Source organism: Lathyrus oleraceus, chromosome 2, assembly GCF_024323335.1.
Source record: "Lathyrus oleraceus cultivar Zhongwan6 chromosome 2, CAAS_Psat_ZW6_1.0, whole genome shotgun sequence".
NCBI lineage: Eukaryota > Viridiplantae > Streptophyta > Magnoliopsida > Fabales > Fabaceae > Lathyrus > Lathyrus oleraceus.
In genome coordinates this window covers 360,191,189-360,212,920 of record NC_066580.1, presented here as the reverse complement: position 1 = coordinate 360,212,920, position 21,732 = coordinate 360,191,189, and the positions used below count along the sequence as shown (strand labels likewise).

The window sequence follows — 21,732 nt, the reverse complement described above, 5'->3', positions numbered from 1 at the left end:
GAACAGATAAATATTTTGGTCAAGGTTGAACAGTAAAATTAGTTTCTCCAATGCGTGTATGGAAGACCATTAACACACAACCTTGATAGATTTCTTAACTAATTAAGAAAACTTACAGATTTTATTATCTTGCAATCCATCCCAACGAGTGACGTTTACGAGTTTGGAATGGTTGTAGATGAGTTAGGTTTATGGTATAACTTAGTGAACAAATCCTTTTATAGTTAAATATATCAAACCCCTCGGTTAGTAGTGTAATCGAAGAAATAGATTATTTAATTTTAAATAAAAAGAAATTTACCACTTTTAAAGAAATAAAAACATAATTACAATTGATGGAATTCTATGCATGTAACCTGAATAAGTTTACCCCTCGGTTATCTACTTAAACCGAGGGAATATATGGTATTTTAAAAAAACGTGGCACATCCAAGAATTATACCTCGATTTTTTGTTGAATGAGGTGAAAGTGTCGTCATAAAATTTATTATTTGTAGTAGTGTACATTGAAGAGATGTTGGTTATTATGCATAAATACATTGAATAAATTATAGATGTTAAGGGTGGCGGTAACTGCGATTATCACGTTGTTTCACCTTTGCTCGGTAGAGAAGAGGAGAATCACATACTTATTTGCCGACAAACTATCAAAGAGTTGAAGGTGCATAAAGAATCATACACAATGCTATACAGGAAAATAGAACATTGCAATTCTTTAATCTCTTATTCCTTGTGTTAACAATCTAGCACCAGAGAAAAAATGGATGTGCTTCTTTGAAATAGGTCATCTTATAGCAAGTGCATATAATAGGGTGTATATTTATTTGACAAGATACGACTTCTCAAAAACATTTTTTTGACTTGAGAATTTCCCGCCTCAAAATCCAACCGGAAGCATTGTGTTTATTGGATGGCTTTCAAAATCACTACATTTTGATCAAGTTTATTTGAAACCAATGCCTTATGTAACACCCTTCTAAAATACCCCAAATATTTAATTAAAACATCAAAACATAAATCAGAGTAGATATGCACTTAAGGGTGTCACACAATCATTTCACACCATGTTCCAAAATATCCTGTCATGCTCATTTATTTAATCAAAATAAAACATTTGCATAATACGCAGCGGATACAAACTAACAACATTCAAACCATGTAATACATTACATGTAAAGTTGTTCAACAACCAAATGAAAACATAGTAAAACATCCCATCCCGATGTTACATCTACCAGAGCATGACCCACTAAGGAACTACACTAGACTACAAGGACTAGCTTCTACTCAATCACTGCTCGTTACCTGAAACATAGTTGTAAGGGTGAGTTCCTCAATCGATATAATAAGCATTATAAAATATCATGTCATGTTAAGTAATTTAACACATTAATCACCCTAATCACATCACACATTCGGTAACGGCACATCAATTCAATATCATACTCAATACCAATACAACTCATGCTCATACTCAATATCAACACAAACACACGTATAATATTGGAATACATCCATTCATATTATACGCCATACACATATTATGCAATGAGACTCCATGCATGCGGTACCGACTATTTGTGAACATATAGTTCACCTCACCGTCCAAATCCAGGCACGGCTACCAAGCCCACTAGTCCCACTCATTTGAGACCTAGTGACTCACTCACTAATTCCTCACCATGGGAATTAGCTACCACCCCAAGGGACATGCTATGCACGCTAATTCACCTAGCATGCAAACATCAACAACAGTCCATAATGACTAACTCACTAATTCCTCACCATGGGAATTAGCTACCACCATAAAGGCCACACTATGCATGCTAATCACCTAGCAATGCTAAATCATCAACCACAATTCAAGAATAGACATATGCTCACACTCTAAGCCATAAACAGTCTATTTACAAATGCACACATGACTGATACATTCACAGGATCATGCATACCATCACACATCATCAGTATTTTATCACATAAGCATACCAGATCATGCCAAAGAACAATCACAGTATTAGCACACTCTACTAATACCTATACTACTCAAAACAACGGGAAATGATCCCTAATATATCATACATCAGCTGAATTACGTTACTCAGCTGAACAGCTAAAAACTGCACAACAACAGCTCAGGAAAATCACAATCCTGCCCATACGCGTATTGCCTAGTCCCATACGCGTATGGCCCATCTCCTGACCAAATCCCATACGCGTAACACCATCTCATACGCGTATGCTACGCGTATCACTTCCCCATACGCGTACCAACAGAGACCAAACTACGTTCAAAACATCATCTTCCTCATCCATACGCGTATTGCCTAGTGCCATACGCGTACTAGACCATCTCATACGCGTATTGCCTAGTGCCATACGCGTATGACCAGAAACCAGATTTCCAGATCTGCTATGGTTTTCTCTGCTACGAGATCTCCCAATTCCAACCTTCCACAATCCAATTTTTCACATTAATCGTTCATATCATCTAACACGAATCATACCTTATTCGATTTCACAATTTCTAACATTATTACATCTAATTTCCTACGAATTTCTCCAATTATGATCCAAATTTCGTTCATCCAAAAGTTCACAATTTCATCATGCATCATTCCAATTAGATTCAAATCAATGGTTTATCACTACCCATTACATGTTATCCCATAATACCCATTAAACGATGATAAACCCCCCTTACCTGAGTTAATCCGGCAAATCTCTGAGCTTCAAGCTTTTCCTTCCTTCAACCCTTGTTCTCTTGCTCTTTTTCCTTTTCAACTTTTCTGTCTCTTTTCCTTTTCACGTGAAAATAACCCTTTTACCAAATGGGACCTTTTCTAATTCCAACTTTTATTCCAATAATAATAATAATAATAATCCAATAATAATAATTCAAATAAAAATATTCCAATTATTTAATTAAATTAATAAATATATTATTAACTTAAATTAAATAATTATCTTATTTTATCGGGGTGTTACAACTCTCCCCCACTAAAAGAGTTTTCGTCCTCGAAAACATACCTCAAGCGAACAACTCAGGATAAGACTCCTTCATCTGACTCTCAAGTTCCCAAGTCACATTGCCACCTGCTGGTCCTCCCCAAGCTACCTTCACCAAAGCAATCTCTTTACCCCGCAACTGCTTCAACTCTCGATCCTCGATCCTCATAGGTGATGTTTCAACAGTCAGGTTATCTCTCACCTGTACATCATCTACTTGGACCACATGCGACGGATCAGGAATGTACTTCCTCAACTGAGACACATGAAAAACCTCATGCAAATTCGCAAGTGACGGCGGTAAAGCGATACGATAGGCTACCTCCCCTATCCTCTCCAAAATCTGATAGGGACCAATAAATCGAGGTGTCAACTTCTTCGACTTCAAAGCTCGACCAACCCCAGTTATCGGAGTAACACGAAGAAACACATGATCTCCCTCTTGAAACTCAAGTGACTTCCTCCTCTTGTCGTGATAACTCTTCTGACGACTCTGAGCAATCCTCATCTTCTCCTGAATCATCTTAATCTTTTCCGTAGTTTGTTGAACAATCTCCGGTCCAACCACAGCACTCTCACCAGACTCATACCAACACAAAGGTGTCCGACATCTCCTACCATACAAAGCTTCAAACGGTGTCATACCAATGCTCGAATGAAAACTATTGTTGTAGGTAAACTCAATCAAAGGTAAATAACAATCCCAAGCACCTCCTTTTTCCAAAACACAAGCCCTCAAAAGATCCTCTATTGACTGAATCGTCCTCTCAGTCTGACCACCAGTTTGCGGATGATATGCAGAACTCAATCTCAGCTTAGTTCCCAAAGCCCTCTGCAAACCTTCCCAGAACTTCGATGTAAATCTAGGATCTCTGTCCGAAACAATACTCGACGGAATACCATGCAAACTTACAATCTTCTCAATATACAACTCAGCTAATCTCTCTAACGGATAATCCATTCTGATCGGAATGAAATGAGCCGATTTCGTCAATCTATCAACAATCACCCAAATAGCTTCAAAATTCTTAATTGTCCGCGGTAAACCAGAAACAAAATCCATACTGATACTATCCCACTTCCACTTTGGAATAGCCAACGGTTGCATTAGCCCAGACGGCTTCTGATGCTCAATCTTTGACTTCTGACAAGTCAAACAAGAATAAACAAAACTCGCAATTTCTCTTTTCATTCCCGGCCACCAAAATAACTTTTTCAAATCATGATACATCTTCGTAGCTCCAGGATGAATACTCAGGCCACTACGATGTCCTTCCTCAAGAATACTCTTCTTAAGTTCGGTAACATCCGGAATACACACCCGATTACCAAATTTCAAAACACCATTCTTATCAACTCTGAATTCACCACCTTGACCTTGATTCACTAGAGTCAACTTATCAACCAAAAGCACATCGGATTTCTGACCCTCTCTGATCTCATCCAGAATACCACTCGTTAACTTTAACATTCCCAATTTAACACTATTGTGAGTACTCTCACACACCAAACTCAAGTCTCTAAACTGCTCAATTAAATCCAATTCCTTAACCATTAACATAGACATATGCAATGATTTCCGACTCAATGCATCAGCCACTACGTTTGCTTTACCCGGATGGTAGTTCAAACCAAAGTCATAATCCTTCAGAAACTCTAACCATCTCCTCTGTCTCATATTCAGCTCTTTTTGATCAAACAAATACTTTAAACTTTTATGATCACTGAAAACCTCAAATCTTGACCCATACAAGTAATGCCTCCACAACTTCAGAACAAATACCACAGCTGCCAACTCTAAATCGTGCGTCGGATAGTTCCTCTCATGAACCCTCAGCTGTCTCGAAGCATAAGCTATAACCTGCTTATTCTGCATCAATACACCACCCAAACCCAACAATGAAGCATCACAGTAAACCTCAAATGACTCCGACGAACTCGGTAATATCAAAATAGGAGCAGTAGTTAACCTTCTCTTTAACTCTTGGAAACCTTCTTCACATTTTGAGTCCCAAACAAACGCTTGCCCCTTTCTAGTCAACATCGTCAACGGTAACGCCAACTTAGAAAATCCCTCAATGAATTTCCTATAATAACCTGTAAGTCCAAGAAAACTCCTTATCTCAGAAACTGACTTCGGAGCTTCCCACTTAGATACCGCTTCTATCTTAGAAGGATCAACAGCAACACCATCTCTTGAAATCACATGACCAAGAAAACTAACCTCTTCTAACCAAAATTCACACTTAGACAGTTTAGCAAATAACTTCTTTTCTCGTAGAACTCCTAAAACCACCCTCAAATGTTCAGCATGCTCTTCTTCAGATTTCGAATACACCAAAATATCGTCAATAAACACCACAACAAACTGATCTAAGTACGGATGGAAAATCCTATTCATATACTCCATAAATACCCCAGGCGCATTAGTCACACCAAAAGGCATTACAGAATACTCATAGTGTCCATACCTTGTTCTGAAAGCAGTCTTCTGAATATCCTCAATTTTCACACGTATCTGATGATACCCCGATCTCAAATCTATTTTGCTGAACACACTCGCACCAACCAACTGATCCATCAAATCATCAATCCTCGGCAAAGGATACCGATTCTTGATCGTCACTTTATTCAATTGCCTGTAGTCCACACACAACCTCATAGTACCTTCTTTCTTCTTAACCAATAACACTGGTGCACCCCACGGTGACACACTCGGACGAATAAATTTCTTATCCAACAGATCTTCCAGCTGACTCTTCAATTCAGTTAACTCAACAGCAGACATACGGTACGAAGCCATCGATATCGGCCTAGTACCAGGTACCAAATCAATCGAGAACTCAACCTCACGCTCTGGCGGTAATTCATTCACTTCTTCCGGAAACACATCAGGAAAATCACACACCACAGCTAGATCGCAAATCAACAGTTTATCTTTAGCCTCCAAAGTCGCTAACAGCATAAACAACTCTGCCCCGTCTGCTACTGCCTCATTCACCTGCCTTGCTGATAGAAACAAATCCTTTCCTTCCTCAATCTCAGGAAAGATCACAGTCTTATCAAAACAGTTGATATAGACTCGGTTAAACACCAACCAGTTCATACCCAGAATAACATCAATCTGCACTAGTGGAAGACACACTAGGTCTATCCCAAAGTCTCTAACAAAAATACTCAAAGGACAATTTAAACAAACTGAAGTAGTAGTTACTGAACCCTTCGCAGGAGTATCAATCACCATACTTCCATGCATCTCCGATATCTCTAACTTAAGTTTCACAGCACAATCCAAAGATATAAAGGAATGAGTCGCACCTGTGTCAATAATAGCTACAAGAGGAAAGCCATTAATATAACACGTACCTCGGATCAAACGATCATCTGCAGAAGTCTCAGAACCCGATAAAGCAAAGACCTTGCCTCCCGACTGGTTCTCTCTCTTCGGCTTAGGACACTGTGGACTGATATGACCCACCTCTCCACAGTTGAAACAAGTCACAGTCTTCAACCGACACTCCGCAGCCAAATGACCACCTTTTCCACACTTAAAACACTTCTTCTCATTACTGGTACACTCATGGATACGATGTCCAGCCTGACCACATCTGTAACACTTAGCAGGGGCACTGGAGTCTCCCCCACTAGGCCTCTTCATCCCACTCTGTCTCTGAAAACCTTTGCAAACTGCATACGGTTTTCCACGATCATTCTGATTCTTACCTTTCCTATCAACCCTCTGCTGATAGCTCTCTGCTCTGGCCTTGGTATCCTGTTCAAAAATCCTGCAACAGTCAACCAAATCAGAAAACACTCTAATCCGCTGATACCCAATAGCCTGCTTGATCTCGGGACGTAACCCGTTCTCAAACTTCACACACTTTGAAAATTCCCCAGTAGCCTCGTTATAGGGAGTGTAATACTTCGACAGCTCTGTGAACTTAGCAGCATACTCAGTAACAGACCGGTTGCCCTGCTTCAATTCTAAGAACTCTATCTCTTTCTTTCCTCTAACATCCTCTGGAAAATACTTCCTCAGGAATCTCTCTCTGAACACAGCCCAAGTGATCCCAGCATTCCCAGCAGATTCCAATTCAGTGCGGGTAGCAACCCACCAATCATCTGCTTCTTCTGACAGCATATGCGTACCGAACCTGACCTTCTGGTTCTCGGCACACTCAGTCACTCGGAAGATCCTCTCGATCTCCTTCAACCACTTCTGAGCACCATCTGGATCGTATGCTCCCTTAAACATTGGAGGATTGTTCTTCTAGAACTCACTCAGTTGACGAGCAGCTCCCATTCCTACAACATTCGGATTCCCTCCAAGTACTCCAGCTAGCATACCCAGAGCCTCAGCAATCGCAGCATCGTCTCTACCTCTTCCAGCCATCTCTATTCTGAAAACCCAACAAGCTAAAACAATAAGTACTGATAGGGTTACACAACACCTATCCCGTACATGGGAAATAGAATAATTACGACTCGACTCGACCGACTATGCTCTGATACCACTAATGTAACACCCTTCTAAAATACCCCAAATATTTAATTAAAACATCAAAACATAAATCAGAGTAGATATGCACTTAAGGGTGTCACACAATCATTTCACACCATGTTCCAAAATATCCTGTCATGCTCATTTATTTAATCAAAATAAAACATTTGCATAATACGCAGCGGATACAAACTAACAACATTCAAACCATGTAATACATTACATGTTGTCATACCCCAAAATTTGCCCATCAATAGTTCAAGACATTTTTCAGGGGCATTCCGACTCATTTTATGGCACTGATCTTAAAGGGACAAAGGCCCAACTCACGAATGGCCCAATCCAGAAAATGGCCCAAACTGGCCTGTTCGCTACACGCTCGCCTAGCGAACGTTACGTTCGCTACACGCTCGCCTAGCGAACGTTCGCTACACGCTCGCCTAGCGAAGCAAACGTTCGCTACCAGCTCGCCTAGCGAGGCTGACAGACAACAAAAAAATTCGGGCTTCGTTCTGAGCCCATTAGGTCATGAAAAAGGGCATTATAAATACCAGCACTTCAGTAATAAAAAAGGAGAACGAAAAAAGGAGAGAGGAGAACTCTAGCAAGAGAACCCTAACGCTCACAGACGGAAAACCCTGAAGGAAAAGCCGGCGGCCGCAAAGCTACCTCCGTCCAACTCAATCCGGCTCGCCAATTCAGCATTACCACTCCATTGCAAACAGGTTTGCACCACTATTATCGCTTTATTTTCTTAATTTGCATGTGATACCGCTTTATGTTCGTAACTTGCATGTGATATTATAATTGAATTCATAACCATATTTGAGGTTTTGCATGTGAATTTAAGTGTGCCTGAATATTGTGAATGCTGAACCATGTAATTATGTGTTGGATGCCATAAGCCATGCCGCAGGTTGAAGTCATACTATTCTGAAATTCAAAACCCGCAGCCGCTCGCTAGCACATCGCTAAGCGAGCATGTAGCGAGTATTCGCTAGGCCTTCGCTAGGCGAGGCAGGCGCGAACCTGACAGTAGCCAGCTTTTCTGTTATGACTTTTCATTCATGTTTTATCATAGCCAGACATTGTTTATTTGATCCTATTACTGTTGTGATTTCTTTTGCAGTGTAATCCTCGATTGCACCCTGATTTGGTATGCTAACCCGTTTGTTGAATTTTGCAAAGGTTCATATGTCCCAGAAAAAAAAGACCGCCGTTAGGTCTTCCACTTTATTTGTGGGATACCCTTGTGGAGGCTCACCCTAAATTGCTTAATTAATTTTAATGTGTTAATTTTAATAATTAATTTTAATTTTAATGTATTAATTTTAATGTATTATTTTTAATGTATTGATTTTAATGTGGAGATTCATCATAATCACCTAATTAACTTTAAAATGCGGCCTTTAAATATGTGATCTTGGACCTCTCTTTTGCCTTATGATATTACGGTATTACGGTCATGTCCCGCGAATGTAGGGATACACTTAGCAAAGACCCTTCGGTTAAATCATCATAAAATAAATCATGGTCCCTCGGATGTTGCCTTCGAAAATACGATTTTGTCCCTCGATGACCCTTCGGTGTAGCCTACGGTTAAATGATGATCGTCCCTTCGAATGCTAAGGTATCCTTACAACTGTTGCCTTCAATGACCTATCGATGACCCTACGATGACCCTTAAACATCCAAAGGATAAAACTACTTACTTCTCAATAGTAAGGACAGTTTTACCCTCATAAGGATAGGAAACGTTCATAACGACCTTAGGAAGGTATAACTCTCAATTACTGGATCATAACCTAAAATATTTTCAACACCTCACACCTTTCAAAATCTCTTTTGGAAAATCACCACTTGGTATACATTCATACTAGAATCATTACCGAGTTATATTTTCAAACAACTTTCAAAACTAAACGAGATAACCACTTTGTATACATTCATACGAGAATCATTACAAAGTTAAACTCTCTTTTCAAAATATTTTCTAAGCCGTTCACAAGCACTTTTTCAGACAAAAATATAAGTGATCCAGTAATTAAGAGCCCATGGATAACCATGGATACAAAGGGTGCTAATACCTTCCCTTTGTATAATGTACCTCCCGAACCCAAAATCTATTGAGGTCTTTCCTGTTCTTTTCCACCTTTCCTTATTGGATAAAAGAAAAGTCGGTGGCGACTCTTGCTATCCGCGACATTGCGATAAAAAGCAAAACACCCCAAGTCAGTTCACCGTATGACACATGTAAAGTTGTTCAACAACCAAATGAAAACATAGTAAAACATCCCATCCCGATGTTACATCTACCAGAGCATGACCCACTAAGGAACTACACTAGACTCCAAGGACTAGCTTCTACTCAATCACTGCTCGTTACCTGAAACATAGTTGTAAGGGTGAGTTCCTCAATCGATATAATAAGCATTATAAAATATCATGTCATGTTAAGTAATTTAACACATTAATCACCCTAATCACATCACACATTCGGTAACGGCACATCAATTCAATATCATACTCAATACCAATACAACTCATGCTCATACTCAATATCAACACAAACACACGTATAATATTGGAATACATCCATTCATATTATACGCCATACACATATTATGCAATGAGACTCCATGCATGCGGTACCGACTATTTGTGAACATATAGTTCACCTCACCGTCCAAATCCAGGCACGGCTACCAAGCCCACTAGTCCCACTCATTTGAGACCTAGTGACTCACTCACTAATTCCTCACCATGGGAATTAGCTACCACCCCAAGGGCCATGCTATGCACGCTAATTCACCTAGCATGCAAACATCAACAACAGTCCATAATGACTAACTCACTAATTCCTCACCATGGGAATTAGCTACCACCATAAAGGCCACACTATGCATGCTAATCACCTAGCAATGCTAAATCATCAACCACAATTCAAGAATAGACATATGCTCACACTCTAAGCCATAAACAGTCTATTCACAAATGCACACATGACTGATACATTCACAGGATCATGCATACCATCACACATCATCAGTATTTTATCACATAAGCATACCAGATCATGCCAAAGAACAATCACAGTATTAGCACACTCTACTAATACCTATACTACTCAAAACAACGGGAAATGATCCCTAATATATCATACATCAGCTGAATTACGTTACTCAGCTGAACAGCTAAAAACTGCACAACAATAGCTCAGGAAAATCACAATCCTGCCCATACGCGTATTGCCTAGTCCCATACGCGTATGGCCCATCTCCTGACCAAATCCCATACGCGTAACACCATCTCATACGCGTATGCTACGCGTATCACTTCCCCATACGCATACCAACAGAGACCAAACTACGTTCAAAACATCATCTTCCTCATCCATACGCGTATTGCCTAGTGCCATACGCGTACTAGACCATCTCATACGCGTATTGCCTAGTGCCATACGCGTATGACCAGAAACCAGATTTCCAGATCTGCTATGGTTTTCTCTGCTACGAGATCTCCCAATTCCAACCTTCCACAATCCAATTTTTCACATTAATCGTTCATATCATCTAACACGAATCATACCTTATTCGATTTCACAATTTCTAACATTATTACATCTAATTTCCTACGAATTTCTCCAATTATGATCCAAATTTCGTTCATCCAAAAGTTCACAATTTCATCATGCATCATTCCAATTAGATTCAAATCAATGGTTTATCACTACCCATTACATGTTATCCCATAATACCCATTAAACGATGATAAACCCCCCTTACCTGAGTTAATCCGGCAAATCTCTGAGCTTCAAGCTTTTCCTTCCTTCAACCCTTGTTCTCTTGCTCTTTTTCCTTTTCCACTTTTCTGTCTCTTTTCCTTTTCACGTGAAAATAACCCTTTTACCAAATGGGACCTTTTCTAATTCCAACTTTTATTCCAATAATAATAATAATAATAATCCAATAATAATAATTCAAATAAAAATATTCCAATTATTTAATTAAATTAATAAATATATTATTAACTTAAATTAAATAATTATCTTATTTTATCGGGGTGTTACACCTTATACCACAGACATTGCCGGAGTGGACAGCTCATTCGACAAAGGAATTTGAAACTTGGCCAGATAACTTTTTAGATAAGATGGAAGAATCCACCAAGTTGAGAAAGATTGAAAGAGAATCAAATAAACAAAAGTTAAAGGAGAAATCACTCATAGATATAGATTTAGGTGGTGACACATGTTTTGATTCATTTTAGTTTTTATCTAATAATGTATTTAGGTGGTGACACATGTTTTGTATCTAATGTTGGATTGAAATTAGCGATGTAAACTGTATACATTTTCATACATTTTAAAGTAAATTTCAATTTTCTAAATTTTCTCTGTTTTTGTGTTTCATAATAGGTTTTGTTTCCATAACAGGTTTTGTGTGAACAGTTCAGGTGAATTTGAAAATGCATTTCCGGACACATCATATTTTCTATAAAAATATGCTGACAGGGGTTTATTCAGAACTAGTATACACCCTGATTTTACTAAACGAAATATGGTGTATATGAAAGCACATCTCTAGAATATCCTCTGAGACAAGATTGGGTTTCTAAGGTCCATATGATCTAATACTTGTATAAATATGGATTCCACTCATCTTGTTAGCATAAACCCACATAGAATGTCTCAATATTTATATCTTGCATTTGTCCAATTCAACGAAAAAAAGTCCCTCTTAAATTTAGACTCACAAAGATCACCCGTCTTGTCGATCTAAAATCCATATTAGAGAATATGTACCAAGACAATTGAAAAGTTGTTAAGCTCTATTATTGTTCACCCTCTATTGATAACGAAAAGACGATACAATTCAACAAGTTTGAGCTGAAGACAGAGAGGAAGATTTAACTGTCATGTGGAGTACATTTCACTGTTACGAAACAAAAGGTCTAATCGAGGTGAATGTGAAGATTGCGATATCAATCGAAGATAGTCTAAAGATGTTGAAACGTCCTTAACCATCACTTAAAATGTATTGTTAAATTTACGTTAACGATTATCTATGTAATGTTATATTTTTAATATATGTCCAAACAATGATTAATATTAATTTATGATACACATTTGTTTCTGCATCAGTTTTTAGATTTTTAAGAATAGCAATTTTTGAAAGCAAAGTTTTAGACTTTTCCAACGGCTGTGGTACGTTTGAATATGTATTTCCGTATTTGAATAATATTTTAGATTTTTCCCAAGAGTGGGCGGAAGCACCCCTAAGAATGAAAGATGTAAAACCAGAAAATTATGGTTGGGGTAATTTAATTGTTGGATTGATTTTGTTAATTAACTAATAAGTAACTTGTGCTTCTGTAGGGGCAGCTTGGGTAATTCACATTGTATGATTTACTTTTAAGGGATTGCTTGGGTATTCTTGAGTGAAAGATCCTACACCCGGATCTAGTGTACCTTAGGTAAGTAGCAATAGATCATCGCGACTATCCGGCGTATACTGGAATGGTTAAAATGATGGCTACGGTTAATGTGACACTTTGGATGTCCTGATGTTCCTCATGTTCACTTGAGGAAAAATTTGGCTTCCGCGTGGTGTCATTAAAGCATTAACCAGACCTTTAGAACCCTAATTGACTCATCCTAGCCATTAGAAAGTAGTGAGATAACTGACTTCGGTTCCGACTGGAGTTGGTTGATACTCGATACTACACTCTTTGAGATTGGACTTTAGGGAAGCTTTGGTCAACCACTTGGTGTTGCACTGAAGCGGACTTAAAGAAAGGTCGATGATTTGAGATCCTTCTAGAACCCGGTTACTATTCTAGGACAGGTTGAACCAACTAAACCTCAGTGGGGAGGGTACTTACCTATGGAACTCATGCAAGCCTCAAAACCTAGGAATGATGGTTGTGTGACTTGCTTGTGCGTGTTATTTATTTAACCTCATAACATCATAGCATCATAACATCATAACATCATGACATCATTGTACTAACCATTTCAAGGACTTAGGGATTTAGCTTTGCTCTGTTGAACAGGTTATGACTTCCAGGAAGACTATCCGGATCAATCTTGTAGCAATCTCTCCTCAACTCAAGGATTTGGTGTCAAAACTTCCCGATCATGCTCAGTTCATCAAGAAACATGGTCATCTCCTCAATTTGGTTACCACTGGTTTCAAAGAAGATATGATGAGAGTCCTATTCCAGTTCTTCGATCCTAAACATCATTGCTTCACTTTCCCAGATTATCAGTTGGTACCCACATTAGAAGAATTCTCCCAGCTGCTTGGGATACCTATCCTGGATCAAATACCTTTCAGTGGTTTAGAAAAGATGCCAAAATCTGAAGAAGTTGCCGCAGCTTTACACACGACAAAGTCTGACATTGAGACCAATTGGGTAACGAGGAGTGGAATGAAAGGTTTACTTGCCAAATTTCTGATAAGGAAGGCCCGAGAATGCCTAAAAGTTATGAATGTCCATGCTTTTGAAGATGTTCTAGCATTGCTAATCTATGGTTTGGTGCTATTCCCTAATCCGGACCAATTCATAGATGTGAATGCTATTAAGATATTCCTCACTCATAACCCTGTGCCTACCTTGCTGGGAGATGTCTTGCATTCCCTTCACACTCGTACTATGAAGAGGCAAGGGACTCTCATGTGCTGCGTACCTTTGTTGTCTAGGTGGTTTATTTCGCACCTCCCTCAATCAGTCTTGAAGAATGATCAGAATCTGAAATGGTCTCAAAGGATAATGGCACTCTCCCATTCAGACATCCGATGGTGTTCTAACTTCAGAGAAAATGTTATCATCATCGACCGATGTGGAGAATTCCCTGATGTACCACTCATGGGGATAAGAGGAGGTATTACTTATAATCCCGCCTTAGCCCTACGTCAGTTTGGGCATGCTCGAAGAGATGGTCCACATGAAATGATCATTCAAGGTATAGTGTTTGACTATGACAATGACTCTCAAGGTCTCCGCCAAACGTTTGTACGAGCTTGGGGCATGGTGAAAAGGAGCAATTTAGGAAAGAAAAACTCCATTCCTATGGAGCCTTATCTCCGATGGGTACGAGCCAGAGCTCGTGAGTTTGTCATGCCATATCTTGCAGTCGGACCATTGATTGTTGAATCAAGTGTCGAAGGAGGTACTACCCAGATCATTTCTTATCCAGATATACCTACTGATGTTGAGGAACTAAAGAGATCCTGGACCCAGTTGAGAGAGGAGAGGGATACTTTCGAAACTCAGTTCAATGCAGAAAGGAAGAAAGTATTAGAGCTCACCAGTCAGCTTAATGAGGAACGAAGACTCAATGCATATCTTCGCCCAAAAAGAAGTCGCCCCTGGGAGACTTGAGCTTTCATTGTATTTTACTATTATTCCTTTTGTAATGAACATTGATCAAAAAAGTAGCAATAAACATTTCTCTCTTGTTGGTGATTTATGCAAAGTTAAATTCCAAAAGTCCTTGAAAACATTTCATGCATTGCATCGCATAACATAACATTGCATAACAGGTATTCTAAAGGACCATATTCTCACGGTCTGCCTCTTAAACAGAAAAATGGATCTCGAACAAACTGTCAAAGATCTCCAGACTCAGAATGCTCAATTCAAGGAGATGATGCTAAGCTTATCCAAGGGGCAGGAGGAACTGAAGGCTCTTTTGCTCGAAAAGAAGAAAGACAAGAAAGCTGTGAGTTTCATTAACCCGGGAAGAAGGCTTAAAGGACGGGCCGCGGGAGTCAAGTTTGGAATTCCAAATGGTCCGGAAGAGGAGACAGAGAATGATTCAGAAGAGGAGAATGTTGATCTCTCCAACCCTGAGGATGACGATGAAGATTATGAAAATGAACAGTACTCTCCAAGAGATGATAAGTACAAGTTGTTGGAAGAACGTATGCTAGCTATGGAGGGGCAGAAAGCGCCCGGTCTGGATTTCGAAAGTTTGGGTCTAGTCTCCGATGTGACCATTCCTCGCAAATTCAAAATCCCCACTTTCACTAAGTACGATGGTGCGTCTTGTCCTCAGATGCATCTGAGAGCTTATGTGAGAAAGATTCAGCCGCATACCACTGACAGGAAGCTATGGATCCATTTCTTCCAAGAAAGTCTGTCTGGCACCCAATTGGAAGGGTATTATCAGCTCGAGAGCTCTGACATCCGCACCTGGACTGATTTAGCAACAACTTTCTATAAGCAGTACCAGTACAATTCTGAATTAGCGCCTACTCGGCTACAGTTGCAGAATATGGCTATGGGATCTAAAGAAAGCTTCAAAGAGTATGCTCAGAAATGGAGAGATTTGGCTGGCAGAGTCAAACCCCCTATGACTGACCGAGAATTCGTAGACCTGTTCATGGGTACCCTGACTGGCCCATTCTACAGCCATCTACTGGGGAGTTCTTCATCAGGTTTCACTGAACTTATACTGACAGGTGAACGGGTGGAGAGCGGCCTTCGAAGTGGAAAGATACAGGCAGCTACCTCTACAAGCAGCAAAAAGTCCTACCAGGGGAAGAACGAATCAAATGCTGTGTACGGTCAAAAGAGTCGTAACAAGAAAAACCGTGACCACGACATTGGAGCAGTTACGATTGCAGCACCACCATCTCAAAACTTCCAGCCCAAACAAGACAGGCCAAGAAGGCAGTTCACCAGGATCAATATGACCTTGGCACAGGCACTGCAGGGAATGCTAAAGGCAAATTTGATCACCCTCAGAGATCCTCCTACAAATCCCAACACTTCCTCTTCTCGTTATAATCCCAATGCCAGGTGTGCATATCACTCCGATAGCCCCGGGCACGATACAAACGATTGCTGGCCATTGAAGAATAAGATTCAGGATATGATCGAAGCTGGAGAAATTGAGTTTGAGCCTCCGGAGACTCCTAATGTCATCACTGCTCCTATGCCTAACCATGACAAGACTGTTAATGCTGTAGATGACGGTTCTCACATTTCCAATGTGGCGGACTTAATATCTCCCCTCCCGATCATAAAGAGGAATTTATTGCAAGCTGGTTTATTTCCAGGTTGTGCTGAAGATTGCAATCTCTGCATACTCCGGCCCGAGGACTGTTTGAAATTGAAGAATGGTATTCAACGGCTGATGGACGATCGTACAGTTCTCTTCGAAGGGATTCCTAAGGCGGAAAACCCTATTGAAGAAATATCTGTGGTTTCTAGGTCCAAAGTTCCAGTGAAGATTACCGCTACCAGGACGCCTGTGAGGATTACTGCTGAGCCCAGGGTTGCTCCCCTAATCATCACTGCACCTGGCCCGATCCCGTATTCCTCAAGCAAAGCTATTCCGTGGAATTATGGCGGTGATGTTTACGTCCATGGCGTGAAGCAAGTGGATGATGTTGCTAATACTAGTGGCATTGTGGGGACCAGTAAAATTACTCGAAGCGGAAGGATCTTCTCTCTAGAAATCTCACCTCCTGTCCTTGAAACTCGGGGAAAGGAACCAGTCAACCCTTCCCAGTCAGAGACACTGGTTGAAGTTACTCCCGAAGATGTTGCCAAACAGGAAATGGAAGAAGTGCTGAAAATCATCCGCAAGAGTGATTTCGATGTGGTAGAACAGTTGGGGCATACCCCGTCTAAGATCTCGATGTTATCCTTGCTGTTATCTTCTGAATCTCATGCCAATGCATTGATGAAATTCTTGAAGACTGCTCATGTGCCTCAGGAAACATCTGTCGATCAGTTCGAAAATTATGTTGCTCACTTGGCTGTTGACAATGGCCTAGGCTTTTCCGACGCTGATCTGACACCAGCAGGAAAGAATCACAATAAAGCCCTGCATATCTCCATTGAGTGTAGGGGAAGCACTTTGTCCCATGTGTTGATCGATAATGGCTCTTCCTTGAATGTGCTGCCGACAGTTGTGCTGGATAAGCTGGATTGTAAAAGCATTGAACTGAAACCTAGTGACATTGTGGTACGTGCTTACGATGGTGCGAAGAGTGTTGTCCATGGCGAAGTAGTCCTCCCTATCAAGATAGGACCTCAAGTCTTCAATACTACCTTCCATGTAATGAACATTCGTCCTGCCTATTCCTGCTTACTGGGACGCCCTTGGATTCATGGGGCAGGTGTTGTAGCTTCGTCTCTCCATCAAAAGTTGAGATATCCGATAGAGGGTAAGATTGTCACCGTGTGTGGAGAAGAAGAGTACATTGTCAGTAGTGTGCATACCTTCAGATACGTCGAGATGGATGGTGAATTCATTGAGACTCCTTGTCAGTCATTTGAAGTAGTTCCTCCGACCGTTCCTGTCCTTAAGCCAACTACCTGTGTACCCAAGGTTATTCGTGCTCCTCCTGCTATGATTTCTCTGAAGGACGCTCAAGCCGTGGTTGAGGATGGTGGTCGTACTGGCTGGGGTCAATTGATCGAAGTACCATACAAGTCTGACAAATTTGGCCTGGGGTTCAGCCCTGACAAGAGTCAAATTAATGTTGTAGAAGATGCTGATAGTGATTGTGACCTGGATAGCTGGATCTACCCAACAATTGGCGACAGACTCAATAATTGGAAGGCTGAAGACACTATCCCGATCTCCTTTAGTCAGGAGTAATTGTTATTGTCCATTTAGTATTGCAAATCTTTAATTTTTCAATTGAACTTCTTAAAGCATTGTGTCTACGCCCGGGGCACAATAGCTAATTTGTTAAGGGTTTTGTCATTTCATAAGCATATTCATATTCAATAAATCAGTGGACTTTTTCGCATTCAAATATTGCGCTCTTTATTTTTCCTGTCGTCTTTCGAACAAGCTATGCTTTCTTACACACACTCACGTAACAAATTGCAGATCCGTATCCACTCTGGATCCTATTGATAATAATTCCGCTACTGTTCATTATGACTTTGAAAATCCGATCTACCAAGCCGAAGATGGAAGTGAGGAAGATTGTGAAGTCCCTGGAGAGCTTGCCAGACTATTACTGCAAGAGGAAAGGACTATACAGCCACATGAAGAGTCCCTCGAAATTGTAAATCTGGGTACTGAGGTAGACAAAAAAGAAGTCAAAATAGGAGCAGGATTGGAAACCAGTGTCAAGGAAAGATTGATTCGGATGTTACATGACTATGTAGAGGTTTTCGCTTGGTCTTATGAAGACATGCCCGGGTTGGATACTGATATAGTGGTGCATCGGCTGCCTACGAAGGAAGACTGCCGTCCTGTCAAGCAAAAGGTTCGCCGCATGCGTCCTGAAATGTCCGAGAAAATCAAAGTCGAGGTTATGAAACAGTTCAATGCCGGTTTCCTAGCCGTTACTTCTTATCCTCAATGGGTTGCTAATGTGGTGCCAGTGCCAAAGAAGGATGGTAAGGTACGAATGTGCGTAGATTACAGAGATTTGAATAAAGCAAGTCCCAAGGATGACTTTCCACTCCCGCACATTGATGTTCTGGTAGATAACACCGCTCAACACAAAGTATTCTCATTCATGGATGGATTCTCGGGTTATAATCAGATTAAAATGGCACCTGAGGACATGGAGAAAACTACGTTTGTGACGCAATGGGGCACCTTCTGTTACAAAGTAATGCCATTCGGTCTAAAGAACGCAGGGGCAACGTACCAGCGTGCTATGGTGGTTTTGTTCCATGATATGATTCATCATGATATAGAAGTATATGTGGATGACATGATAGCTAGATCTCATACTGAAGAAGAACATCTCGATCATTTATACAAACTGTTCGAGAGGTTGAAGAAGTACAAGTTGAGATTGAATCCGAACAAATGCACTTTTGGAGTAAGATCCGGTAAACTCTTGGGCTTTATTGTCAGTGGTAAAGGAATTGAGGTTGACCCGGCTAAAGTGAGAGCTATTCAAGAAATGCCAGTTCCCCGTACGGAGAAAGAGGTCAGAGGTTTCTTGGGACGCTTGAACTACATTGCTCGATTTATCTCCCACTTGACCGCTACCTACAAACCCATCTTCAAATTACTGAGGAAAAATCAAGAGATGATATGGAATGACGAATGCCAAGAAGCTTTTGACAAAATCAAGAACTATCTCCAGGAACCTCCGATTCTGATACCACCAGTTGAAGGAAGACCTCTAATCATGTATTTGACCGTGTTAGAAAATTCAATGGGGTGCGTATTGGGGCAACATGACGAGTCTGGTCGAAAAGAGCATGCCATATACTACCTGAGCAAAAAGTTTACCGACTGTGAAACAAGATACTCACTGCTCGAGAGAACTTGCTGTGCTTTGGCCTGGGCTGCTCGCCGACTAAGACAGTATATGTTGAATCATACCATTTTGTTGATTTCTAGGATGGATCCCATCAAATACATGTTCGAGAAGCCTGCCCTCTCCGGAAGAATAGCGAGATGGCAGATGATCTTAACAGAGTACGATATCCAGTATACTACCCAGAAAGCAATCAAAGGAAGCGTGCTCGCTGATCATTTGGCTCATCAAACGGTGGATGATTATCAATCTATGAATTTCGAGTTCCCAGATGAGGATGTCATGCTTGTTACTGATGATGAAAAACCTGAACCGGATGAAGGACCCGAACTGGGATCCCGATGGACTATGGTTTTCGACGGATCTTCTAATGCGTTGGGCCATGGTGTTGGGGTTGTACTTATTTCTCCCGGAGGTTACCATACACCTCTCACTGCTAGACTATGTTTTCACTGTACCAATAATATGGCTGAGTATGAAGCATGCATTTTGGGACTCAAAGATGCTATTGATCGGCGGATCAAGCTTTTGAGTGTGTACGGAGATTCAGCCTTGGTAATCAGTCAGATCAAAGGAGAATGGGATACTAAACATCCAAATCTCGTCCCTTATCGAGAGCGGGTGATGACCTTAATCCCATATTTTGAAGAGATTACATTTGAACATATTCCACGGGAAGAGAATCAGTTGGCAGACGCTTTAGCTGCCATGTCATCTATGTTTAGAGTCAGATGGGGCAGCGAAGCTCCCATGATTACCATTGGACGGTTAGATGAACCAGCACACTGTTATGAACTTAACACTGAGGGGGTACGGGAAAAACCTTGGTTCCACGAAGTAAAAAGATATTTAGAAGCTCAGGAATACCCTGAAGGGGCATCCATCAATGACAAAAAATTCCTGAGGAAGTTCTCCGCTAAATTCTTTCTGAGTAGTGGAGTATTATACAAACGTAATCATGACTCAACTCTGCTTCGCTGTGTGGATAAAAAGGAAGCAGAAGAGATTATGGAAGATATGCACTCACGACGGTATTTTCGGGACTCATTCTAGTGGACATACGATGGCCAAGAAGATTCTGAGATCAGGGTATTATTGGTCTACCATGGAAGCTGATTGTCATCATCACTCCAGAACCTGTCACAAGTGCCAGATATATGCGGATAAAGTACATGCACCTCCTGCTCCATTGAACGTGTTGACCGCACCTTGGCCCTTTGCAATGTGGGGCATCGATATGATTGGAGAGATTAAACCTACGGCTTCTAATGGACATCGCTTCATTCTCGTCGCTATTGATTACTTTACGAAGTGGGTAGAGGCAGCCTCATTCGCTTCTGTCACCAAGAAGGTGGTGGCACGGTTCATCAAGAATAGTCTTATTTGTAGGTATGGCATCCCTGAAAGAATTATCACTGACAATGGTACTAATTTGAACAACAAGATGATTACTGAACTCTGCACGCAGTTCAAAATTAAACACCATAACTCCTCTCCGTACCGACCAAAGATGAATGGCGCCGTGGAGGCTGCTAATAAGAACATCAAGAAGATCATACAAAAGATGACAGTAACGTACAAAGACTGGCATGAGATGTTACCGTTTGCTCTCCACGGTTATCGCACTTCAATACGCACTTCGACAGGGGCAACTCCTTTCTCTTTAGTCTACGGAACGGAAGCCGTCTTACCAGTGGAAGTTCAGATTCCCTCTCTAAGGATCATGAAAGAGGCGGGTTTAAGCGAGGATGAATGGATTCAGACTCGACTCGATCAGATAAACTTGATTGATGAGAAGAGACTTGCGGCTGTTTGTCACGGGCAGATATATCAGAAGCGCATGACCCAAGCATTTAACAAAAGAGTCAAGAGACAGGTGTATCAAATTGGCAACTTGGTGATCAAGCGTATCATTCTATCACAAGGGGACCCCAAAGGCAAGTGGACTCCCACATACGAAGGGCC

At 40.8% G+C, this 21,732-nt stretch overlaps 1 protein-coding gene across 5 annotated transcripts in view; it reads right to left on the bottom strand.

Moving 5' to 3' along the window:
• Positions 1 to 1,272: 1,272 nt before the first annotated feature.
• LOC127119534 (uncharacterized) overlaps positions 1,273 to 21,732 on the bottom strand; it is a 33,174-nt gene continuing 12,714 nt past the window's right edge. For 2 of the 5 annotated variants that reach the window (XM_051049775.1, XM_051049781.1), the window contains one exon: positions 9,421 to 9,896. Coding sequence is in view for 4 of the 5 variants with exons in the window: in XM_051049781.1 (XP_050905738.1) it covers positions 9,879 to 9,896 (18 nt within the window). In the remaining variant the exon portion in view is untranslated. Of the gene's footprint in view, positions 1,306 to 2,765; positions 2,802 to 9,420; positions 9,897 to 11,295; positions 11,393 to 21,732 lie in introns of those variants that run through there. The other 3 variants (XM_051049774.1, XM_051049782.1, XM_051049779.1) reach the window with 3 other exon arrangements.